Consider the following 26,976-nt stretch of genomic DNA (forward strand, 5'->3'; position numbering starts at 1 on the left):
GTTGTTGTTGTTTCTGCAATATATATATATATATATATATATTTTTTTTTTTTTTTTTTTTTTTTTTTTAACAAAAAGGTAACTACTAATCTTAAAATTCTGAGTTTTTATTTCACAATTGAGACTTTCTTGTCCTAATTCTCAGGATTGTGTCCTTGCATTTGTTTCAATACCCTACAGGAATGTGTTTTGTGTGAACTTATATATTACTTTTTTTGTACTCATCCTCTTCTTTATGAAAGGAATAATCTGACATTTTAAATCTCCAATAATGCAAACGTGAACAAAACCGTCTGTTCAACCCTGTTGATTCAATTGGCAGATTACAGTGTAGAAAAATAATTACATTTCAGAGATCTTATAATTATCCTTCACTTCCAGTGTGTGCGATGCCAAGAAGAAGTGTGTATGTGTTTGTGTGCCAGTGATGTGGGTGTTATGGGCAAAGCTGCTGGATGTAATTGAGTGTCTGTGTGTGTTTGTTTGTGCTGAGCGGCAGAATAAAGTATGAAAGAGGAGGAGGAGAGATGAACAACAGGACATGTAGGAGTTCCTGATGAGAGAGACACGGATGGAGAGGTTGAGAGAGGGAAGGAGGAGGTGTGACTGAACACAGAGATGGAAGCCAGGGGTCTCTGCAGGGCCGAGTGGGTGGGACGCACCAAATATAGAGCGCAGAAACTATTGAGACGAGGAAAGACGAACGGAAAAGACACGGAAATGAGAGATGAGACAAAATTAGAAGGGTAGAAGAGATGAGAAAAGAAAAGGTCATGAAAGAGAAGAGACAAGACAAAATAGGGTTGAGACTAAATGAGAAGGAGAAGAGAAAATGAAAGTTGAGAAAAGAACCCTAGTAAAAAAAAAAAAAAAAAAATTAGATTTAAAATGCATTTATTTTAAGTATAGTTCAAGTCTGTTAACGGGTCATTGACATATATGGATTTTCGACAGGCCCATTTTAAATTACAAAAAAAATATCGGTTGTAATTGTTTGACTATTAAGAATGTTGCATACACATAAATTCATATTAAAATTTAAGTGATTTTAGTGTTTTTTCATCATGAATTGGCCATAGCCTTAAAAAATGTCATGTGGTGCGACCATGATTTATATTAAAATTAATTAATTTCCTTAACATGCTTAACATTTTTTTAGATGTTCTCTGTAATTAAAGTGTTTATAAACAAAGTATTTGCATTTATTTTGAGTTTTTGTAAAAAATGATCTTATATTTTTGTTTTATAATTATAGAGTTGCCTTCTTAAATGTAGTTAGCAGATTTATTTTTCCTTTAAATTGCATAAAAGTGATAAAAATATTAATGATAAAAATGATAAAAAATACAATTCACTTAAGCATGCTTTAGCAATGATTCATATTTCAACCACAGGAATTAGATATGTTATTTTTATTTTAGTACAGTTATTCTGATTATTGGTCGCACCACATGATGAGTGGTTGCTCCAAATGATGCAAAGTCCTTATATCATTAAAAATCTATTTAAAGAGACGTGTAAAAAGTGCAGCACATGGCATTAACGGCAGGCATTTCTTTAGCCCCAGTTATTTCTGAACTTTGCCCAGTCTTGGCTGCTCAATTGACCCTTCACTGGGAGTTTGATTAACAGGCGATCTGACCAATTATAACGCTGTTATGGAGTTTGTGCTTGACTACAGGGTCAGAATTAACGTGTTGACTCTGGTGAGCATTAATTTTACTTTGCTTGGCAGTGGAGTCTGGTAAAATACATTAGAATAGTCATTAATAAATACATAAATAATAAATGACAAAAATTATACGCTCTGTATTAATTTTTAAATATTTTTTTTCTCATATTGTACAAAGATTAAACATAAACTGTCTGAAATGACCCAAAATGCATAAAAATCTATTCCAAATGGTACTAAAATAGAGTACTTTATGCATATAAACCATCTGGGACATACATCTATAATGGAAAACACTGATGTGTGGTCGCACCACATGATATTTGGTCGCACTACATGACATTTCAAATTTAGTCAAAATTTACAAGCAGAATTGGACACTCAAACAAAACAAGCTAGCTTCCCACAAAAGGTCACTATGAAATTTATAATAAAAATAAATACTTGAAGAAATAACGTAATATTGATTGTTTTTTTGAGGTCATACCACATGATATCCAAATGTGGTAACTAAATGTGGTAACTAAAATATATATATATAGATTTTTTTTTTTTTTTTGCAAATTTGAAAGAGTTATAAACCTGCTTGATGCTTCCATGTGTCATTGGCAAATTGGTATATGATGCAGAGTCCTATTTTTGAATGGATTTCAACATAAAAGTCTCAAAATGGTAGTTTCTTGATGGTCGCACCACATGATATTTAGTGAAATGGAAATCATCGGAAACCGTTATGGCCGGACGGTCGTTTATTTGGAGTACTACTTGTGCACAATGCACATTTCTTAATATTAAGCCTTAAATATATTTTACTCTCACTATTGATAAGGATTGTATGATCTTTAAATAATATCGGTCTTTAAATGCAAAATATTTAAAGTGTACCTAAAGTATACTTGCAATAGTTCCACTTTAGAACAATTAAATATACTTAAGTATATCTTTAGTTGGACTTCAGCTATACTTCTGCTCAGTTAAAGTGCATTAAGTACAAAATTAGTCGTTCCAATAGCATAAATAACTTTAAATATACCGGTTTAGTACAATAAAATTACCACTGAAGGGTATTTTTATCAAGTCCATAATATATAAATGTATTTGTAGTATACTATTTTTTTAAATACATTTTAGTATATTTATTTTTCACTAGGGAATGATGAGGTAAAAACAGAAATTTAGATATGATTTAAAATGAAAGAAGAGAAGAAATTAGATGATATAACTTGAGAAAAGAAAAGATGAAAGATGTGACCTAATGAGAAGAAATGAGAAGAGATCAAATAAGAAGATAATTGAAAGTTGAGAGAGAACATTAGAGAAGATAAAAGAGAAAGAAAGATGAGAACAAATTAGTAAAAACGAGAAGAGCTAAAATGAGACAAGAACAGAAGGGAGAATGAAAGAGATGAAACTGAAAAGAATTGAAAGGAAAAAAAAAGAAAATACATTTGATGTTGACAGAAAAGAGTGAGAGATGAGTCTAAATTAGAAGAAAGAAAAGGGGAAGAGAGGAGATAATAAAAGTTGAGAAAAAAAGAAGAGATGAGATAAGACAAGAGAATGACAGATGATACCAACTGAGAAGAGATGAGACGAGACAAAATTAGAAAAGAGGAAGAGAAAATGTGAACAGATGAGAAAAGAAAAATTGAGATAGAACATTAGAAAACAGAAAAGAGAATGAGAGATGAGACAGAAAGAAAAAAGGAGAACAGCTGAAATGACAAGAAGAGAAAGATGATGACAGATGAGATGTGATAACACAAGTTGAGGAAGAAGAGAAGATATTAGATAATAAAAATGAAGAAGTGAAGAGATGAGATGAGACGAGACGAGAGATATCTTAAAAAGGGAAGAAGGTGGGGTTCCTCTTGTATTTTGTAACTTGCATTCCAGGGGTTAAATATTACATTATTGGGGTTGCTTTGGCAACACTGGCAACGTGTGAATGATAGATGAGAAAAAAAGAGAAGATAGCAATAACAGAACTTGGGAACTAAAACAAAATGGAAAAATACTCAAAAATAAAGGCTCACCATTGGCTTTTTTCATTTTCATATTAAGTAAACAACCCTTTTCTAATCAAGACCTATTTTCTCCATAAAAGTTCTTATTGTCTCATTACAGCTTCTTCAGATCAGGGTTATGTTTCTAGGTTCTTTAAAGAACCGATACAAGCGGTAGTTCTCAAAGTATTACAGCCAAACTAAGGTTTGCAAGATGGTTCATGAGATGATGAAAAAAAAATATTTTATTCTCAATTACTTTTTTATTCCATGTCAGAAACAAACAAAAAAAACTGAATTGCAAAATAAAAACTCATAATTCAGAAAAAATAAAATAAAAATCAGAATTGCATTTCCCCTCATTTCCATCACAGCATAAAAATAAAAAAGGGGTAGTTAAACTTTATCTCTCACAATTTTGTCTTATTTTTCTTTCTTTCTGTCTGTCTTTCTGGGCATTTTTGCCTTTTTTCATGATAGGACAGTTCCCCTTAGAAAAAAGGTAAGAAATATGAAATAAAAAGTCACAATTATCTTTTTTATTTATAAGATTGCATTAATTCCAGTACCACGCAAAAACGCTCTCTGTGTTAACTTATATATGACTTTATTTATTTATTCTTCATTTATAACACAATTTAAAAGATATCTTTTTAAAATAAAGCCTAAGATTCACTCAGATTCATAAAGTAAGAATATCAGGTAAATAAAAATAAAAATAATAAAAATAATAAAATAATAAGCATATTTATAAAATTACATAAAGAATATACATTATGTGACAGAAAAGATAAGACTCATATTTGATTTATCATACTCTTCTTTAGGAAAGGAATAATCTAACTTTATAATGTTCTTGATGTCTAATAATGTAAATCAAAACAACAAAATTGTCTGTTCAACTCCATTGCATCAGTTTGCAGATTACAGTGCGTTTCTGTAGGTTTCGAAAAAAAATTATATTTCATCTTATAATTATCCTATATATATATATAGAGAGAGAGAGAGAGAGAGAGAGAGAGAGATTTTTTTTTTTTTTTTAAATAACAACAATAAAAATAAAACACTTACTAAAAATTAAGTAGATTGTTTACTTGCATGCCAAGTGAGCATCAGAGAACCATAAACATGCAAATGTGCTGTGGCATCAGGCTGCGAAAGCCTTATTGGTTTTAAGTGAAACCGTCAGGAGCCTTTAGAGGAGACAAAATGGAGAGGAGATAGATGGATAGAGACACAACGGGGGAAATGGAAAGGTCGAAAAGAGGCAGAGTAGGAAGGAAGTGCTGATGGAGGAGGGGTGACAATGTCTAAATGTGGCTGTCACAGGACACCCGAGACACAGCTGAGAGCAAGGGATTCCTGAGGAGCAAAGTAAGAGACACAACAGGCGCTTCATCTCCAAAGGGCCCTGTCATCTCCTCAAAGCTTTCTCATACAACATACATGCCACACAAACGGCTATATTGCCCAAAAACATCCCTAAGAATGAAGCGAAAGACATAAGCGCTAATAAGCAGCCAATAATGTAACTCTGAGCCTTTAAATAACATCCCTCAATGAACACATGCAGCTGTCACTTCCACTCTGTTAAGTAAATTCATTTCCCAGCGTCCACCTGTTACCGGCATGAGTGTGTGTGTGTTTGTGTGGGGGTCGATCTTTAAACGTGAGGTAATGTGCTATCAGCATGAGAGATGTCTGTCTTCTCCAAACCTCAGCGGACGGCTGGGGAAGCCCTTTAATAGGTGACCTTTCAAACCAAATTATCACTGACCTGTACTGCTATTTTAGTTGGGTTTTCTTTAAAGAAAAACCCTGTTCAGCTCTATATATACACACACACACACACACACACAAGTAAAAAAAATTTGAACAGTAAGATTTTTAATGTCTCTTCTGCTTACCAAGTCTGCATTTATTTGATGAAAAAGTACAGCAAAAACAGTCAAATTTTAAAATATTTTTACTAAACTGTTTTCTGTTTGATTATATTTTAAAATGTAATTTATTTTTGTGATCAAAGCTGAATTTTTAGCATCATTACTCCAGTCATATGATCCTTCAGAAATCATTCTAATATTCTGATTTGCTGCTCAAAAACATGTATTATTATTACTATGTTGAAAACAGCTGACTAGAATTTTTTTCAGGTTTATCTGATGAATTGAAAGTTCAGAAGAACAGCATTTATCTGAAAAATCTTTTGTAACATAAATGTCTTTATCATCAATTTCGATCAATTTAAAGCATCCTTGCTAAATAAAAGTATTAATTTCTATAATTTCTCTCCCCCCCCAAAAAAATAAAATAAAATAAAATAATAAAGAAAGAAAGAAATGCTAAAAATTCAGCTTTGATCACAGGAATAAAACACATTTTAAAATAGAAAATGGTTATTTTAAAGCAGAAGAGACTTATTTAAATACATAAAAAATTCAGAAACTGTTCAAAAACTTTTGACTGGTAGTGTTCATGATAAATGTTTTAATAAAAATATGTAATTTTGGCATCACATTGTATCGCTGATTATTTGAGGTCTAGAAATATTAATAATACTAATTTTATATATTTAATTTTCAAAAATCATGACTTTTTTGCTTTGGTTCTTTTTGAGTTATCAGCATTTTGTTGTGCATGTAAATGCATTTAATATATGCGACCATAATGCATGAAGAAATGCCAAATCCATAATGTAGGGGCAGAAAGTCATCACAAAATAAACTCCAACAATTTGGGGGGAAAAAATAGATGGCTACTAGCCAAATAAACAAATAAATGGACATGTTTTACATGTGTGTAAAAATAACTAAATACTGACTTTATAATATTTGAATAGTTGAATCTTACTGACCAATCAGTATCAAGTATTTCAGTGTTTTGTTACTAATTAAAGTGCAATAAAATACATGTGAGAAAGATCTGTAGGGCACCTGTTTATAGAGCTCAGCTATGAGGTTATGAATGGTTCACCTGTTCATGAGATCAAACTGCACTTTCAAAAATCCTTATAATGCGCTCATGTGCCGCGCTGTGGTCAGTGTAAATGTAGAACACCACATTCAAGACTGTATGAATGTAGTGGACAGGTCAGGCCAAATACACACACACATAAGGTAGGTATGCTGGTCTAATGCCTCTAGTGGGGAGGAATTATCACCTTACCAAAGCATGATCACCGAGTTGGAAAAAAGCTCCTGGTAATTGGGAGTAAATAAAGGAACTAGGGCTGTATTAATAGCTTGTCATTCGTCTGGACGGCTGCCATTCATTCTGCTGCTCGTTCTTTCTCTCGTTCACTCGCTCGACGGATGTAGTTGCCAGAGGAGGGAAAACAATGATGAGATCGCAATGACGTGGCCAAAGGAGACAATGCAACAGTTCCCTTGGCCTGACCGCCGCTAACCTTTCACTTACACAACCACTAATTTTTGACCTTTTATTTTAGCCATTGCATCAGAAATGCACTGAAATGCTTCTCTGAGAGGATCGAATTTCAATAAACAAAAAACAAGCAAGGCAAAAGTTCTTGTAGGACTACACATTTTCAAGAATGCTAATGACAAAAGCACAGCTCTTCAAACATAATTCATCAATTTATATTTAAATCCCATTCTGCAAAATTCAGCCAATTTTCCTCTACATTTAGCACAGACTTCAAACTTATTTCAACAGAGTTTGCCAGTAGCATGTTGCTAAGTCAACAGTGTAATGTGTGTGCATATATATATATATATATATATATATATATATACACACACACACACACACACACACACACACACGTTTAGGTACACTAAGCTATTTTTACAGTCATATTTATTATTATTATTTACAATTGGGTTGAATGAAATCAAGGTTTCATCCGCCATTTTTTTTGGTATTTTTCCACCTTTTTGCCATGACCAAGGTATTTAAGGAGCATGATAGCCTATGTTTGGAAACAGAATGCCAGGGTTGCCAGGTTTTCAACAAAAGCCGCCCAATTGCTACTCAGAACTAGTCCAATTGTGTGTGGGAGGGGGTAAAAATGGTATTCCAGGGAGTAAAATGCATGTTTTTTGACGGGGTTCCCATGGTAAAATTCACATTATAAAACGGATAGTTCTGGTCCTTGATTCTGATTGGTTGAGCCGCATTTCAAGCCGATGTAAATTACTCTACAAACATACACCTTTGTTTACTTTTGTGTGTTGCTTGGCCACCACTTTGCAACCACAACTGTTTCTAAGGAACTACATTGTTTGGTGGAAGAATACTGTTTTTATTTATATCATTACACTTTATTTGTTTTATTTTGTGAAACCTTACTACGTATATGGAATAACCGTTTTATAAAAGCAATAAGCCCTGTGAAGCCATGGTTTACGGTGAATTTATAACAGCTAAGGGGGTTTTAGGCACTCCACTTCACATCGTGCCTAACTACGCCCCTTAGCTGTTATAAATTCACTGTAAACCACGGCTTCTTGGGGCTTATTGCTTTATTCCATGGGCTAAATATCACTGTTGCTTCAACCTGTGGCAACAATGTTAAAGTAGCCCGATTCCACTGGAAAACCACGGACTTGGAAACACTGCAGAACACGAACAATAGAAAAACAGTGCTGTGAAATGCAAAAATGCATTCTGTGGGGATGGCTCCATAAGAAACATCATCTTTTACATGCTTCTTTTACATTTTCATTCTATGTAAACATGAACTAGAGAAACTTATTTGACCGTTGCACCAGCAACTTAATTTCTTGAAGTGCGCACTAAAGATGAACTTTTTAAAAAACACGTTGTGTATGAATGGCACAAAATTATGACTAATTATAACTTAAAATACATATAACTTAACTTATAACTTGAAATACTCGCTTTGTAGGATCAGAGCTTCAACAAACAAAGCTACAGAATTATTAGTCACGCGACTGAAGTGCTAAATATTCATATATAATATTATTGATATGTGCTATGATATGTATTAAAGAGCAGGTCATATGGGTTTTCGAAAAATATATTTTTTTGCAGTTTGTAATGCAGCTATCAAACGTAAACAGTCTGCAAAGCTGTTCATCAAAAAAGTGCATGATAAATAAAGAGAAAAAAAAGAGTCGACTCTGAACCGTCTTAACGAGTTGTCACATTTTCAAATCTTCTGCCTGTTACCAATATATATATCACTAGGTAATGTATTCTAGCTAGTTAGTTAGTGTGTTTACATCATGTCAAGAAGACGTTGTGTTTGTTTTGTTTTCATTGCCGAAAGACGATAATGTGAAGAATCAGGGGTTACATTTTTTTTTTTCATGATACCACAGCAATTCATTATGTTGTGCTCATCATTTTACAGAGGACTGCTTCTAAATCTTGGCAAGTTCAACATGGGATTCGCTAAATGCTTGTCCACGAGTAAGTCTATACCTTCTTTATTTGGACCAACAAGCGTCTCCAAACCACAACCTGTAAGTACGATTGATACATTATGCATACATGTGCTCAAAATATCAAGGTTTTTGTGCTAATATGTGATGTATAAGTTACCTAGTGCAGCTTCAGGTTTCCAGGTAAACCACAATATTACAGTCTTACTAAAATAGTTCTGATAATTTGCTGTGAATACACTATTTCATAGTGTAGACTGTCGTTGTTCTAATTACTTTGTTTAATAATAATAATAACTTGGTTTACAAACTGTATTCTTTCATCAGTTAGTCATGTTAGGACTCAGCTAACATATCCACCATTGTTGTTTTAGCAGCTAAATTTTAGCTGTAGGCACTATTCGCTTGCATTGTAAACTGAAAGATCAATTACAACAGATTTGGCCAGCTGATCAATCAGAGCAAAGTAGGCTTATGGAAGGGAGGGGTTTACAGACCTTAAGCTCAGAACTGCTTCGAACGAATTGTTTCGAAATCATCGCAAAATGATTCTAATATTAAATGTATATTCTGAGAAAATGACAATGTTTTCTGACCTTAGATGCATTTAAACCTGTTGTAGGGTACTCCAACACAATATTAGGACACTTTTAAAATACCATATGAGCTGCTTTTTGAAGTGAAATAATCTTTCCTTTGAGTTTTCACAGTCAGCACATGTATGTTTGTAGGGCTGTCAAATGATTAATCGCGATTAATCCCATACAAAATAAAAGTTTGAGTTTGCCTAATATATGCGTGTGTACTGTGTGTAATTATTATTTATATAAACATACATACACACAAATTAATGTTTATATTTAAGAGAAATATGTTATGTACATTTTTAAATTATATAAAAATTATAATAAATACATATACTTGTAAGCATTTCTTAAATATATACATGAATGTGTTTGTATTTATGTATACATAATAATTACACACACACATATTAGGCAAACTCAAACTTTTATTTTTTATGCAATTAAATGCGATTAATCATTTGACAGCCCTAGCAGCAAAGCCTAACAAACAAAACATCAGGGTTGACAAGTCCACGATTTTGAAACTGTTCCCTTGGGTTGTTTATTTCCCACGGGTTAAAAGTTTAGTATATTACATAAACTATATTTGACTGAAACCAACTTTATATTCTACCAATGTGCTATGAGTTTTGTGAGGAATACACAGGTAGGACAGTTTTTTTATGATTCGTATTAGCATAGAGTGATTTTCAAGTTAAGGTTGTGTGTAATGTAAAAAAGTGACTGTAAAATATATATTAAGTATATATTTTACAAAGTTTTAAAGTTTTGTTGTAGTGGGTTGTGGCTAGTTTTGTTACTCAGATCTGGCAACCCTTCACAAGATTGAATAACCGAGCGTTCCTGATCTCTTATGGCTAGTGTGTTCTTGAGACTCTGGGCTAAATTATGTTAATGGGAATGGAAAATCTGAAATCATCTAAAAGGAATGACAAGGCAGCAAGTCACCCAACACACACACTCAAGGCATGCTAAGACCTGACATCTCACATTTCGACATTTATCGACTGCGGCAGCAACTCATTAATGGGTTCACAGAAGTGTGACTTACGACTGCTGAAGATTCAAATTGAGAAAGACTCTGTGTGTGTGTGTGTGTGTGTTACTGAACGAGTTTTCTTAAAACGAAGTCAGTCTTTGTGAGTTACTATGGCAACCTCATCTACAGCATCCTCTATGAGACTATAACACGGTCATTAGCGTTTCACTCCAAAACCTGCCTTTTCCTGCTTTTAAAAGTGTAATTCGAGCAGAGAGTGTTGTCCTAAATTAAGACTGAAGCTCAGGAAGCATTACATATATAACAATAACTGAGAGCATCACCCACACATCGTGTATGTCAATGTTTATATATGCATTTCTACTAATTGTAAGGAATTAAAATGATTTTTAAAAAACATGAATAACAAATATAACAAATCTCCTGGATTAGAGACAGCTGAAAGAGCATCACACTTAAAATGACTCCTCATTAATGAGTTGGGCAGATGGACACACACACACACTCCCTGTAGAGACACATTACCGCTTATTCTTAAAATATCACCCTAACATCACACTCAAGCCTTACAAAAAGCACTGTGGGGGTACCATGGTACGTAATGGCATCAGATGGCTATACTATGGTACTGTATGATTAACCTATTCATATTCCACAGAATCTACATGCTAATCCAGTGAACTTTAAACAACACCGTGGTATTGCATTTTAAATGTGTCGAAATAAACCCATAGTACCATTTTTGTAAGAAAAGCAAATGTTGATATATAACTGCATATTCACAAACCTAAACACACACACACACACATAAAGCCGTCGTGAGGCCTGTGTGTCCCTCTGGTAGTTTATAGTCGCTGCCCTACATGGCCACAGCTTCTGGAATAGCAACTGCCATCTGATCTGACCACACAATCTCTCACCCGCTCTCGGTTGCCTCTCTGAAACACTTTCTCTCTGTGAGAATAATGCAAAAATAAGAAATGACACTAATACACAATAAGACCTGAAACTCATAAAAAATGAAAGTCAAAATCGGTTTCTTTTTCTACAAAAGACAAGAGGTGCTTAGCCTTTGAAATATGCAATCTTCTTAAAATATTAAGAACGTTGTTTTCAAAAAACTGATGTATGTGATTTTTTCTTGCTGCACACACACACATATAAATGAGATATAAAATTAAACTTAAACATTAGAAAAATTTGCATGCATAATGTCTGCGTAATATAATAATTGTATGAGTTATTTTGTCCCTTTTAGTGTGTATGCTTTCTCACTTAAAATCTCACAATGAAAATCTAAAATATTACCATCTTAAATTCTCAGGAAATACATAAAATGATTTGAAAAAAAAAAATTATAAAAAACTATATTTAAACTATATTAGTATATAAAAAGTTATTCAAATAGGTTTTAACAATAAATACTATTAAAGATTTTCTATTTTAAAACTTTATGCTTGCCATTTCTGAAAAAATTGTTTTTATACTAAAGTTGGTGATGTAGGCAGTGAAAGCATGGTATTTTTATTTCAACATACACCTAATTTAGTTAAAAGTCATTAATAACATTCAAATTATATATAATGCATTCAAATGCAATGGTGATGAATGGAAATACATGAATACAAAAGTTCAGTATCTGGTAGCGAGTCAAAAGGAAAAAATAATTGTGCAAAGTCAAATCGAATAGATTTCTACGCAAATGTCTCCATAATCTGAGACTGATCTGAAACCCAAAGTGTGCCAATGAATTTTGGCGATGAGAACGCCTGCCATGTCCTCATGATATCTAAGCCTTGACCAATAGATCGGTTCACGCTCGGAAGCAACGGAAACATTGTAACTCAACTCAGCGACATAAGTAGAAGCGGCCTTCACAAAAAATGACTGGCAGAAAGAAGCGACTTCACACCACAGGGAACAGACGTCAACTTAATTTGATCAGTGCTGACTTTTCCCACATGAATAACCATTTGTTAGCAAATATGGGTCTTGAGCAGACACGTGTAAAGGGTATTTATATCTCCCCGTTTGACTCTAAAATCTGGTCTCGCTGTGCTTTATGTGTAGGTATTGTTTACATCTCGATGCATGTCAAAGATCATTTGAAGGTCGGGGTAATGTGTGTATACATAGAAACATATGCCCTCTGAATCTTAAAATAGGCATACTTTTTTCAACCTTTTAATGATATTCGTCAGATCAATTGATATATTCACTCTGAAATTGATTAAAATTTGTCTTTTCAGTCAGTGGAACTGCATTTTCCACTAAATGAAAACAAGAATATGCAACGTACCATTATCAATAACAACAAATAGTCATTATATCAATGTTTACATCATTTTTGTTGCACATCTAATTTGATAGAACTGATTTGCTGAAACGATTGGGATTTGCTAATAAAGGTTAAACTGTAAATCTATTATTTATATACTATACACACTCATACTGTGTCAAGACTTAAGTGGACAAATGGACAAAATGTTGCTATATTTCCAACAAAACAATTGCAAATATAAATTTTTACTACATTTTTGTCCTGCAAGCATATAAAACAGAAACCACTGCAAATCCACAAGCTGCCACAACATCAGATGCATCTTCTTATGCTTAATATAGCTAAAAGTCAATATTTCATATCATCATATTAAAAAAAACCCAGGTAAATATAGCTAGGATTGTGTGGCCTACTTAAACTTGATAGTGAGGTTGACAGTTTAGCTATATTAGCAATAGCTTAGCTGCAGCAGCAACAAACTGTCGTCTTAAAACTCTTAAGATCTCATTTAAATGTTTCACTATTTGTAATCAAATTTATATTTTTTTAAATGGGAGATGTCTAATATCTGTATGCCCCTCTAGGTGGCAGCACTGAGACTGTTTCCACTGATATTCTTTCTGTCAAAGAAACGATTTAAGAGCAGCCATTCAGCTAGCGGGCAGCGTGATAGCAACTATTTTAAGACAAATTGTGAGAGAATTTAAACTCAGAATTTACTAGTCAACAGCACAGCGGTGCTCAGAAACCATTTGTCTATTTTCTGCTGCCTTTTGACACATATCAGATATAACAGCATGTTGACAATCACTTTATTACTGCGACTTCTGTATATGTGCGCTGTGGAGCTAGAACAGGTGCAGAACCCCCACCCCCGAGCAACCCCCATATTCGTTTCATTGCAAAATGATGCACTTTCTATATTTACGCTGTGATATCAGCTCCTTATGCTGATCTTAACATGCCTGGGGATGTTTAAAGACCCTCTGCCATGCACTCAAGATGCACTGAAACTCATCTAATAGCCTGATTTGAAACCTTTTATCACCGCAACAAGATCCAGTTAGAAGCTTATATTAGCTTAGCTTTTCTTATAAGCTTCCTGTTACCGTTTGGCATCAGCTCCGTCGCCTTTAACGTTTAAAAAATGAGTAAAAAACGTCACATTGATCATCCAGGGGGTGCTATTGGGCATGTTATTACTTCCACATGAGAAATATCACTCAGTTTGCTTAACTACATGGAAAAAAAGTGACTGGTCTCTTAATTTTAACCAGTTGAGAGGCGGGAACATCTATAAAGTCTATATGGTTTACATCATAGGAGGTGCTGGCTATGAAACACCACCGTCTGTACCTTAAAAATGTGCACCATTAAAATAGTGACAATTGACATGGTGCCGTTTTTTGCTAGCTATCACATACAGAGGGAGCAACTGCACCGAAAAGGAGCTTAGAAAAGACAGTCTTAAGAATGGAGGGAACGAGGGAGCAGTACGGGAGAAGGGGCGGCAAGGTTCAGGAGTATTTTTAGGGCATGTTTATTCACAGACTGAAATGAACCCTCCTTGCACTTCTCTTGGTCTCACACCATCTGTTGAAGTCTTTCAGCTTTGTCAGGTCTAGCCAACATCCCAAAAGTGTTTGCAAGACACCTTTATGGAGAGTTTCCCTTCAAAAAAACATGTTTTTTCGCCTGATAAAATATTCAAGACATTTAAGAAAAATGGTTATGTTCTTCTTAAAATATATGTACTGATATCAATAGATACCCATATCCAAACATATAGCTAGCTAAACCAGTATGACAAATTTCTCAATATATGATTAACAAGGCAACTAATAAATTCTGTCTTGACAAACTTATCTGAGCTCGACAACTCGAATCTGTGGTTTGCAGACATCAATCAGTTGTTCTTGGCTGACGTCACCGCAGACCGTGCACGAGCTCCACTGACGGCTATTAAACGTCACCTGTCATTTCTGTCAACCAGATGATCTTCAAAAACGTCTTCTTAACGTAACTTCTCTACCTTAACACAGAAGAGTCCCAGTTTTCACTCTAAAGAGCGACTGTATGATCGTTTAAAGTACAAGTACGTTTAGAGATAAGTACGTTTAGAGATGAGTACGTGTTTACACACAACGGATTAAAATTAGGCGCGCTTTTCTGAGGTAACTTAACTTTAAAAAAAATTAAACGGACAGATTAGACAGTGTCCGTTTTCCGTACTGCGAATAGTAACGCGGTTTTATAGACTCATATAACACATAAAGACCGAATAAAATTAGCCACAAACTTAATGAGGAGGGCGGGGATGTGGTAAGACAACACGGAGGAAAACTGCGAATGGAACCAACAGCTGTACAACATGTAAACTCGCTCGTCAGCTCGAAACGGTAAAAATGGATGTATTTTTCTAATCAAATCCAAGTTGTATATTATGTACGATTTCCTTTCTTCAACTTTGCTAGGGTAATCATAAATTCTGTTGCAATACCAGTTACTACAGCCATTCTTACTACAGTTAAAGAACTATTCTTACTGTGGTAAAAGAAGAAAACGAATACAGGATTTATTTAAAGCAGTTTTAGTAAGCTTTTAGCATATTGCAATAAATACTGTAGTGACTATAGCATTTTAGCTAACGCTATGGTTACGACAGTAAGTGTATATAACATTTAACATGGTAGGTATAATTTACACCAAAACTACTACAACACTTACAGCTATTATAACATCATACAATAGTACCTGTATAAAAAAAAACTTTCAGAATTTTTCTTTTTTGAAATAACTAGTAACCAGTGTATTTTGGTGGAATTTAATCTGGTGCCAAGTCATATAAAAGGTAAATACAACAATTTCACCCCCTCAAAGTGTCTTGATTGTGTTGCAGTGACGTTCAGTACAGTCATATGAACATACCTTCCTCTGCTGTTTCTCCCAGGCAGGATCCAGCAGAAGGTCCCTGTCCCAGTCCTCCTCCTGAATCATGTAGCCTTCCGTAGTAGACACCGTGTAGGTGTTGTTATACTGCACCTGCGTCTCAATAACAGTCGTCATCTTTTACACTTATCCCTCTAACTCTTTATATTAGAAGTTACGTGCCTTGCACTACAGATCGTGAACTCTAAATCCTGTCCGTGCGTTAGAGGAGAACACCCGCTCAGTGTGTACGTGTATGACCGTGGAGGAAGAGGCCAGACTCCACTCGTCCGAGGTGCCTGTTTGGAGGTGCGAGCAGAACTTCTGCTGCCCAGTGCTCCTATCCTGGTCAAAAGTAGCACACGTGACTGCACCCCAATAAATAAGAGAACTGCTTGTGTGGGTGTCGGGTTATGCTACCTAAAAGGTGTGAGAGGCGGAACACACTGTGCACTGGGGCCAATAACCGGTGGCTCTTTTTGTGAAGGGCAGGGAGATGATCTTACACACGCCTCCTGGTGCCCTCCACTTTGCTAAAAACACCTGTTGTCCTTGGCAGTAGTCTATATCTACTTACCCAAGCAGCAGTTCTGGGGACAGTTTAAACGACAGCCAGCTGACTGCTATGGATTGAAAATAGGTGCACAAGCAGATCCCAGGCCTGTTAAATACCTTCTCGATACATTCACTGCTTACAACACACAACAGTGCCTCTTTCACATTTAAATTAATAGAGACAAGTCTGTAATAAGTAATTTAGAAGACCTATTCCAGGAACAATGTCTTACGGAAAAACGCAAAACATTATTTAAGGAAACAACATTTAGAGATTGATTTGTATGCAGTCATTTACTTTAAAAAAGAACATTGAATCATTCTTACTTTAAAATGATGACAAGTAAATGAGCACAACATAGCGAATGCTGTCATAGTTCTAGTTTATTGCAGTAAGCATGCGATGCCAAACAGTGTTCATGCAGAAGCTGGTGTAGGAGAGTACACTTTACCAGTCGCAAGGTTTTGCAATATACACACATTAACAAAGCATGCATATATTCATTAGAAGGTGATAAAAACATTACGACCAGGTCATATCCTATCACCTGCAATAGAAATTATTCTTGTTTCATACATGAGTTATAAAAATTATGCACTTTAACTTTCAAAAGTACTGGAATAGCCTTTTCACTCAGTAGGGGATATCCTTATAATAAGGGGAAAAAAACAAATTGGAAAAAGTAAAACATAAAACTGAAAAACAAAAGAAATTACTGGAGCTTTCTAAATATAATGGAATACAAACACTAGGGGTTGTGTTATTGTTATTGTTCAGATTATACAAGAAGGTTAATGATATCTACAGAGAAGGTGGTCAGAAGGAGCATTCTGTTATCCATTGAAATTGTGGACCGTACCATCTAGATTGAAAGAGGCTTAAGATGGAGGAGGATGCTAGAGAAGGAGGTAAGTGATTTGTTTACAGAACCAAGATCCTGTTCTTCTCAAACACCTCTGATACCTCATTAACTGACGCTACGGACATCACAGAAATCGGTCAACCACAAATATCTGCATGCCAAAGATCTTCATACCACTGACATTGGGAGTACCTCTGTCTCTGGATAAGAGATGTCTTATTTTAGGTAATGGACAGTTCTTCCTTCCTTTAGACCAGCGATCCTCAAATCTGGCTCATGAGATCGACTTTCCTGCAGAGATTATCTTGAACCCTAATTAAACATCTGAGCATGCTAATCAATCTCTTCAGGATCATTCACAGGTGGGTGACTTTGATCAGGGCTGGAGCTAAACTCTGCAGGAAAGTGGATTTGAGGATCCCCACTCTAGAATAAGATCTAGGTCATCTTGCCCTTTTTCCCTTCTACAGGCAAAGTTCAACAGACACTATGGACAAGCAAAGCAGATGTGTGACAATGTATGTGAAGATGCTACATCATCAGAAATCCCCATGTGGCTGCAAAATCAAGAACAACAGCGCCTTCTAGTGAAATAAAACCACACTTCACTACCATGCTCCCTCTGGAGGAAAGGTCCTGTTAAGTATTCCCCAGCCAAAGCTGCTTGTTTTCTAGGACATTCCTCTACCGGGTATGTAATTTAACCAGGTAGGCGATCTGAATCTGTGCCACCTACTTATGGTACATTCAGCTAATTCAAACATCATAACAGACTCTTATTTGAACAGGTAACACAAGCTAGCTTTCAGATGAACTCTTGAATAGGATCTTTTAATCTGACAAACAAAAACCAAACAAATTTGGTAACTGTTTGGGATGACTATGTCGAAGCTTTTGCTCAATAATTATTGGCAATCTAGGAAACAAAAGCAAGAATGCTTTGCTGGGTCAAGCACTCTTTGATAAGAATTGCAAGTGTCACTGAGTCCAAATGAGAGTCCAAATGCGAATACAAATTTTGGCTAGTGTCTCGGATCCAGTCACAGAGCTTTTGGGATGCGTTCAAGCAGCGGTTAACACTGGACAAACGTAACAACTAGCACTGGGGATGCGACGAGGGCGGCGGTGAGCTGGGCGTTAACGGCGAGTAGACTCGAGGAAGCCTGGGGGCAAGGGTTAACTCAAATAAACGAACAAAAAAAAGGCACATGGAAGGGGGGGCCAGGTGAGGTCGACGGTACTGACTCACAATCACTCACCTTTGTCACACACCTTTATCACTAACTTGTTTCAACACTCATTTTTATGTAGCCTTTCAATCATTGACCAGCAATCCCACTCATTCAATTCCAGTATCACCACAGTCTCTCCAAAGCTAAACCATCAGTTATTAGAGCACCAAGCACCCACCCTTTACCGAGACACACTAACCACAAAAGCAGTAAACGGTCACCCCCGCCGCCCCCCTTTTTGGCAGTGAAAGAGTAGCATAACACTGGTGTTAAGAGAACCAATTGGCTATGGCAGTGGTGACGAGAAGTGAGGAATCTACAAGAGGGGTGGGGTGGTGGTGAGGAGAAATAGAGCGGATACACGGTCAGGCGCAAACGCTATCGGGGAGGACGACAGGTAGAAAGGGGGCGAGGCACAGTGCTTTTACCTGTATGGAGTGACAGAGTTTCCCGTGCATTGCGCGACGCTAACTTTCTTCCCCCCAAACCAGCGCTGCGTTTGGTGTCCACAGTTCCGTAGGGACCTAGTTCAGTTGGAACAGTCACATCAGAAAGCGTTTGTTTTTGGGGGTGAGACAAGAAAACAAAAAAAAAAAAAAGAAACATGCACAATGGAAGCAGAAGTGAGCGAGCCTTGTGGGAGCTATCTTGAATTTACAACTGCAGCCCCATCACAAACAAATATGTTTTTACGGTGTGAGCGCCTCCTGACACTCACAGATAAACATGTTTTACAATATGCGTGCGTCATAAAAGCATACTCAGAATTGTACCACACTCCAGTTAAAGAAGCTGCATGGGGACTACAGGTGGTTAAAAGGTACCAAAAGCTGGGTTGAAGATTTTGCTGCTCCTGGGGAAAGGGGGTTTGGTATGGTGTATGCAGCTGGGGGGAGGGGGTATAGAGTGGGGTTGCCCCTGGACTTACCCCATCCATAGAGACAGGGGTGAGATTGGGATCAGTCTCTAGTCCTTTAGCTTCTTTTCAGGGCTCCAATTCATACGAGTCTGGTCGTTTCACAAAGGAAAAACAATCATGAAACATCAAAAGGCAAGAACAGCTCAAGCTCCAAGCAGAGTTCCCTCTTTAAAAAAAATCAGGCAGGCTCTTTATTTGAAGGCTTGTTAAAGTCGGTAAAGATCGTGTACAGATCTTTAAGTCTTCTCCTCTGAGAACACTTGCGGCAAGAACAGTTACCGTGATAAAAACTACAAACATAATTGTCGATGCAAAACGTTTTCTAAGGTCACATTCACATTCACACACTGGCATCCTCAGCACGTAGGTGCGAACAGGGGCATGGTAAACGAATGAAATACTGTCACTAAATGAGAGGCAGATGCAAAGAGAGATGAAGAGAGATGCAGTGAGGGTCATCTATGGAGTTGCAGCAGCGAAAATGAGCAGGAAGACTGAAAGAAACTGATAGGAATCTCCCAATTCGTTTAATCCCAAATCACAGCACCACAGAATATACAGCACTTTCGTGTAGCCTTAATCCAGTTTCACTTTATAAGACTACAGATATTTAATAAAAAAAAAGCAAAACTTTAATACATTTCACTACTAAGGCATAAGAATAATAGGCCACTCATGATTTGGCTGTTTTCTAGAAAAAAAGAGAGAATTTTGGCTATAAACAATCACTGTGAAAAAGCCACAAGAAAGGACATGTTCTCTCTCTTGCAGCTGTAAACAAAAGTTTAAAAAATTAAAAGGATTATGTCTCTTTAAATGGATACTTCTTGAGTCCCTTATCACTGTTTATAAAAACATGATAGCATTAATATAAGACACTTTACAAAAACAGATTCTACAATGCATCATGGCAGTTAAGTTGGCGAGCTTAGAGACGCTCCCGTAAGACAGATCCCAGCCGAAGCTGACTAGCTACACCTTCCTCTGATTGGTTGCTTCCCATACGTCACCATATCTACGGAAGTAGCTACATTAAAGTTGGAGGGGAGAGAAGTCACAGTGTCTTTCAGCTTTCAGGATGGGTGGACAGGGATGGAAGGGTGGGGGTTAAAGGTCGTCACTAAAGTTTCTCCCATCTGAGGTGTAAGGGATGCGTATGTATGTGCGTGTGGATCGAGGTCGCTTCCCTGTGCACGTGTGCGTTTCTGTCGTGACAACCAATGGAAAGCGTACACGCTACACCACAGTCCCAGAGAAAAACAAGAAACACACACAAAGACATGTAAAATACTGTCCAACCCTGGTCCTACACTTCACACACCTTTGGAGTAAACATACATTCAACTTATTTTTGAAATGCATCTAATTTCTGAGTCTAACTATGTGAATGCGTAAACTGGTAAAAGTCCGTATAGCTGTAATCGAGCAATATTTAAAAATATCAAGTCCAGTATTCATTCAGAGACTACAAACACTTAGGAATATAAAAGTTAAAAAGCATCATGGCTAGTGCCTAGTCTACCCTTCAAAACTAATTGGCAATAGATTGAAGGTTTCTTTAAACAGACGATGTGTTACATTGGTTAAGTGTGCAGGAATGACAGCATGCAGTTTCCCTTTTCAGCCCTAACTGCACTGGGTGTGTGTGAGATCAGAACCAAGGTTAGAGACTCCAGTCTGTAGTTAAAACCGACACGGCCACCGTCTTAAACCCAAGCGCGCACACACACGTCATGAACATACACCTGTGGCTTCTTTCTGACACACACACACGCAGCACAAGGAAAGGAGAGGCAGAGAGGACGTGGAGCACACTATCGGAAGGGTGTTTCAGGGGTGTGTAGGGCGAGTTCGGGGCGGCGGAGGAGGGGCTCCTTGTGCGACGGCGGAATCGGCGGTGGCTCATACACGCGGGGTGTTGCCATGGCGATGGCGGCAGCGGCAGGCACGGGGGCGGCGGGCAGCACTGGCCTGAGGGAGTCGAGCGTCGCCACCGGCTGGGTAGGCACACCGGACAGAGTCGGCAGTGCCGACACCGCTGCGAGGGGGTTGGGAGACGGATACGCGTACTGGTACTGTGGATACTGCTGCAGCTGCTGGTACTGCTGGTAGTATTCCGCGTAGTATCTGGGAGAAAGGGAGGACAGGAAACACACATGCACATCCACGCAGACAGGGAAAGAGAGACAGAAATCACATAGACATGCATATACAGACGTATATGTACACATCATTAGACAGGGAGAGAAACACGAACACAGAAACACATTTACACGCAAACACACAAACACACATCACCGCCACTGTCAATTGGTACTAAAACAGCCAACATTTGGAAATTGACAAACTTTCTCTGTATCAATCAACTCACCTGGCTACCGGGTCATCCTCCTGTGCAGCGGCTTCCTCTCGGCCCGCAGGTGTAGGCAACAAGGCTCTGCGCTTGGCCCTCTGGTACATGAATGGTTTCATAACCGGGTCTGGCAGCAGTGGGGCGGATCTTCTTAGCGGACTCCGGTCCCTCTCTCCAGACTTTGAGCTAGCCTGTTGCTGTTCGGCTAGAACTTGCTGTCCTTGTGCAAAGTAGTGCGCCCTTGCCGCCTCAAAGATAGCTGCTGGGTCAGCTGCCCCAAGAGCCCCATAAGCTGGGGAAGCGCTGTAGAGAGCTGGTGCTACCGTATAAGCTGGGTTAACAGCAGCGGCGGCAGCTGCCGGTACCTCCACGCTGGGCGCCGCAGCTAGAAACACTGGATTTGCTACTGCGGACGTGTAAACTTGTGGCCCGTATGCGGCAGCGGCAGCTGCGGCGGCTGCGACCGCACCACTTGTCACCTGCCCATAGAGAGCTGGGTTAACGGAACCATACACTTGTGCGGCAGCGGCAGCAGCACCACTGTTGAGTGCCTGATTTGCAACTGTCCCGCCGTAGAGCTGATTGGAAACTGTTCCGTACACTTGACTAGCCAGTGCTCCGTACACAGCTGGAGCCACCGCGGTTCCTCCTTCCGCCCTTGCACCAGCAGCTGTGAGTCCAGTCAAAGCAGCATACGTGGGGTCAAAAGTTGAGGTGTTGTATACGGAATTGTGGACACTCTGTTGAACCTGCAGTGGAAGGCCAGCAGCTGCAGCGGCGGCGGCGGCCAACACGGCCGCTTGGCTCTGGTACTGCTCCAGGGTGGGCTTACCGGCTGGGCATTCACCTGCATAATGGCCCTGTTTTCCACAGCTGACACATGGGATTTTTCCAGTTGGAGTCTGCTTACTTGGCTGAACTTTGGACAGCTCCACGGAGAGCGGTCGTCCTTTGAATGAGGTCCCATGCAAAGCCTCAATAGCCTGCAACGCATCTTCCTTGTTCTCCATGTGTACAAAGGCATAACCTGCAGAAGAAAACAACTTTATTATTATGGGGTCCCACTAGTAAATACCCTACACCAGGGGTTTTCAACTCTGAGATCCATTTTCCTGCAGAGATTAGCTCCAACCTTGATCAAACTCACCTGCCTGTACCTTTCTAGTGATCCTAAAGACCTTGATTAACTTGTTAACAAGTGTGTTTGATCGAGGTTGGAGCTGAACTCTGCAGGAAAATAGATCTTGCGGGCCAGAGTTGAAAACCCCTGCCCTACACTTTAAATTAGGAGTAGCCAACCTTGTCCCTGGACAGCTACCTTGCTCCAACCCGTCTGCCTGTTATTAGGTGCATAGTTCTAAAAACTTAGTTCTAGGAACTAGCCAGCATGGTGGTTCCAAGAGAACCAATTTCCCACTCGGGCCATTTTCCTGGTTGCATTCGCACAACAGCGATGTCTTTATTCATGGCATTTACAAATGTCAACAACCGGTGAATGGAAGACGCCATGATCAGAGCTGTTTTGTGTGTCATGGGTTTTGTGATTACAGATATGGAATGTAAACTCACAATTTCCACGATTAAAAGAGCACAAAAATCTGACTAAATCTCCTATGACAACTTGCAGTGTTGTGTATTATCACGGCTGAAAAAACAACACAACGCTGCAGACAATATGTAACTAAAAGTATATTATGGCTGTTTTCCATGTTTGTGGAGTAAATATTTTTTATACGCTTTTTTAAAAATGCGTTTGGCCAATCAGCGTACACTCACATTTATTTCAAACACTCGACTGATGTTATGAAGTGAGATTGGAGTAAAAACGTTATTAAATGTGGTATTTTCACATGCTTTCAGATGTACTACACAGAGCTGTAGTTCACTGAGCAGCTACATAAACAGCTGTCATTATCGCAAATGATTTCTTTCGATTTCATAATGGCGCATTTTTTGGGCATAACCTATCAGTGAACTACGGCTCTGTGTAGTAAATGGTGCTCCATCTGAAAGCAGGTGATGGAGATTTACTGTGAAAAGGACTATGAAAAGCTTTCTCCGGTGCGAACGGCCCTATTTTCTAGTAGAACACTTTAAATAGCTGGTCCAGGTATGTTTGATTAACCCAAACTCGGTCCTGGAGGGCCGTTGTCCTGCAGAGTTTAACTCCAGCTTGCTTCAGTACACCTTGTGGGAAGTTTCTCAGGTGTGTTTAATTGAGGTTGGAGCCTCTACAGGACACCGGCCTCAAGGACTGAGTTTGGCCAACCCTAGATTAGAGTTATAGTTAAACTCTGCATGATCGTAGCCCTCCAAGATCAGTGCTGTCTACTTTTGTGTACGTTTCGTCAGCGGTGTCATACTTTCTTACCTTTCACCTTATCGCACTCCAAAACCTTCCCGAAGGTCTGAAACAGCTCCCGGAGATCTTCTGTGGTGCACATACTACTCAGATTACCCACAAACACCTTGGTCGAGTGGAGCGGGCGTCCTCGGGACTCCTCGACCACAAGGTTGCGTCCTTTGAACTCTCGGCCATTGAGCTCCCGGATGGCACGTTCAGCAGCGCCCTCTCCTTGTAGGTGTACGAAAGCAAACTGTCTCAAGACACTGCAGCTAACCACCTGGCCATACGACTCAAAGATGGCTGACAGTTCTTCTTGCGTGGTGTCCAGGGCCAGATTCCCTACGAAGAGCTTAACCGTGTGGCCCTTATCCATCGTGCTGAAATGAGCGAAAGACATTATTTCAATAACTTGACATTTCAGACAAGGACATATGAAGAGTTCAGATGCAAAAGCCTCTAAATCCATCTGATGTATTTCTTTAAAATTAGCATTTCTTTCTGGCTACTTTGTATAGGTTTCTGTGTAAGTACTGGCACTTCTGATTGGGCTGAGGCTGGAATTTAGCGAGTTTAAAGTAAAAGTATTTGATAGACGTATAGTATGTGTCAGGAGCATTCACTCAGTATCATTATCTCATTTTTGACTGAGATGGCTTTTAGCTGGTTTTGCATCTAAACTCTTCATATCCACCTTTTCCTTCCCGTAAGAGTGGGCGCAGGCTATTTGTAAATTTTATGGGTCTGGCTTTCGGTCTCAACTGCATCCAGCTATTTTTGCTGCTTGATATTGCAAATTGGTGTGATTTACCATGTTATTTTAATGTACTGTCTTAATTATGAGCACACTGGTTTGCAAAAAGGTTTACCGTTTACCACATGACACATTGTTATTCTTCTCGTTATTTCCCTATAGCAGATAATGAACCGGAAATCTCACTCATACGCTTACTTCTGCACTGAAGAAAACGGTGTATAAATGTGTAGATGTGTGAATACACAATTCCCTTAATATATGACTGTACCATGGTACAATTATAGTATTAGATATTAAATGTGACCCTGGAGCACAAAACCAATCTTAAGTACCTTGGGTATATTTCTAGCAATAGCCATTAATAAATTGTACGGATCAAAATGATCGATTTTTTGTATATTTAAGATGTTTTGTACATTTTTTACCATAAATATATCAAAACTTAATTTTTGATTAGTAATATGCATTGCTAAGAACTTCATTTGGACAACTTTAAAGGCAATTTTCTCAATATTTTGATTTTTTGGCACCCTCAGATATTCAAATAGCTATATCTTGGACAAATATTGTCTTATTCTAACAAACACACATCAGTGGAAAGCCTATTTATTCAGCTTTCAGATGATGTTTAGATCTCAAGCATAGCAAATAGTGATATTTATCGTACTAAGGTGCATCAAGGTACTGCCATGGTACATGGCACCATGGTAGTACCATGGTTTACAGACAACAGTGCCATTGTTTTGTACTTTTTTGTTAGTTTTATCTCACGTTAATGGGAGAAATACATGTATGTATGTAAGGAGAGGTGATAATAGTTACATAATGGCTGGTTCGTAGTGATTTTATGTTGTTTTTATTTGTGACAAAGTCATGAGGTAAATACGACACGTTTTTCGTAACAATATCTAAAACATATCACATTTAATTAAACTTTGTCCAACCACGCAAATTATTCAACACACGAAAAACTAGTAAAACATCAAGAAAACATTTAACGACCATAAATTAAACGAATTAGCTGCAGTCACAAAGCCATAGCAATCTGGTGACGCAGTGCACGCAGAGTAAACACGTTCACTTCCTCAATGTAGCAGCTCACGGAACGAACACACACACAAGCGCCACTTTAGATGAGAACTGTTTAATCGTAACCCTGAAAACCGTATAAACCCCATTTAAACGACCGCTTGGAGGTATGAATGTGCGAGAAACGCTGACTCGCCGTTCTCTTTATAGCGCTCTGGCTTCAACAACATGAGAAACGCGTGTCGACTGATTTACTGAATGTAACATTTCTGACACCAGATGTTTACAAAACACCCCCGATCGCTTCCGTCATCAATAGCGCGAATGTCCGCGATGCCACTATGTAGTTTAGCTTACATATGTATGTGTGTTTCCTATTCATTCTTTCCAGGAGAAATCTCTAGATGACTCATTTTGTAGGGATTTTTTTGGGTGTCCCCGCGCCCCCCTAACGCTTTGCGTTTCTGTATAAATCACACCGCGGGCTCACCTATATCATCACGCGTTTCATCGGCAATCGTTAACTATTCATCCTATATGATACATTACGGAATTACTTAAAACGCAAACATATAGAGAGAGGAAAAGAATCTTCCATCTTACCTAAGCGGTGCGGGGTTTCAAAATGGTCGGTCCACTTCCGTTCTTTAGAATCGCTCTCATTCTTCAGCAGTGGGCACTGAACGCATGCTGATGCATTCACAAACGCTCATGCACATGGAGACCGGGCACTGTGCGTGCATCTGCATTGCTTATACACCATTTAAGTTTTTTCTTGTGAAGCTAAACAGGATTTTTAACAAAACTTGACTGAAAAAAGCAGAGACCTTGCAAAAAGTACTTGAGATGTGCCAAAGCATTTTTTCACGGATACTTAACTCGTGCTTTCTGCTATTTTTTGTTAAATTCTCTTCATTTGACATGTATGCATTGCTAACATCTTGGGTTTTGTTAAGTCAAATACAAATATAGACAATTGCACGTCTATTTTTGTGTTTTTTAAGAATACAGTCAGGTTTTTATATTAAATAAATTATTAATTTAAGCTTGTTTTAGTAAAAACAGATGTTTTTTTTTTTTT

At 38.0% G+C, this 26,976-nt stretch overlaps 2 protein-coding genes across 4 annotated transcripts in view; both read right to left on the reverse strand.

Moving 5' to 3' along the window:
• Positions 1–16,185, reverse strand: part of actn3b (actinin alpha 3b) — a 39,037-nt gene extending 22,852 nt beyond the window's left edge. The window contains exon 1 of the mRNA XM_051114502.1: positions 15,844–16,185. Within this exon, the coding sequence (XP_050970459.1) occupies positions 15,844–15,981 (138 nt within the window). The 5' untranslated portion in view covers positions 15,982–16,185. The remainder of the gene's footprint in view (positions 1–15,843) is intronic.
• Positions 16,186–17,976: 1,791 nt separating this feature from the next.
• Positions 17,977–26,637, reverse strand: rbm14b (RNA binding motif protein 14b). 3 transcript variants are annotated; one of them, XR_007828055.1, is made up of 6 exons: positions 26,499–26,637; positions 24,137–24,489; positions 21,784–22,792; positions 21,321–21,539; positions 19,422–19,501; positions 17,977–19,017 (listed from the first exon to the last, which is right to left on the reverse strand). XR_007828055.1 is itself a non-coding variant. In XM_051114513.1 (5 exons), exons 2-5 carry the CDS (start codon positions 24,483–24,485, stop codon positions 19,492–19,494), a joined length of 1,587 nt encoding a protein of 528 aa, XP_050970470.1. In that variant the 5' UTR covers positions 24,486–24,489; positions 26,499–26,637; the 3' UTR covers positions 17,977–19,491. The 3 variants fall into 3 exon arrangements, 2 of the variants coding, with proteins under 2 accessions (XP_050970470.1, XP_050970468.1); XM_051114513.1 differs by having other exon boundaries at positions 17,977–19,501; XM_051114511.1 differs by lacking the exons at positions 17,977–19,017; positions 19,422–19,501 and having other exon boundaries at positions 19,921–21,539.
• Between the last annotated feature and the right edge of the window lie 339 nt (positions 26,638–26,976).

The sequence above is a fragment of the Labeo rohita genome, chromosome 7 (genome assembly GCF_022985175.1).
Source record: "Labeo rohita strain BAU-BD-2019 chromosome 7, IGBB_LRoh.1.0, whole genome shotgun sequence".
Classification (NCBI taxonomy): Eukaryota; Metazoa; Chordata; class Actinopteri; order Cypriniformes; family Cyprinidae; genus Labeo; species Labeo rohita.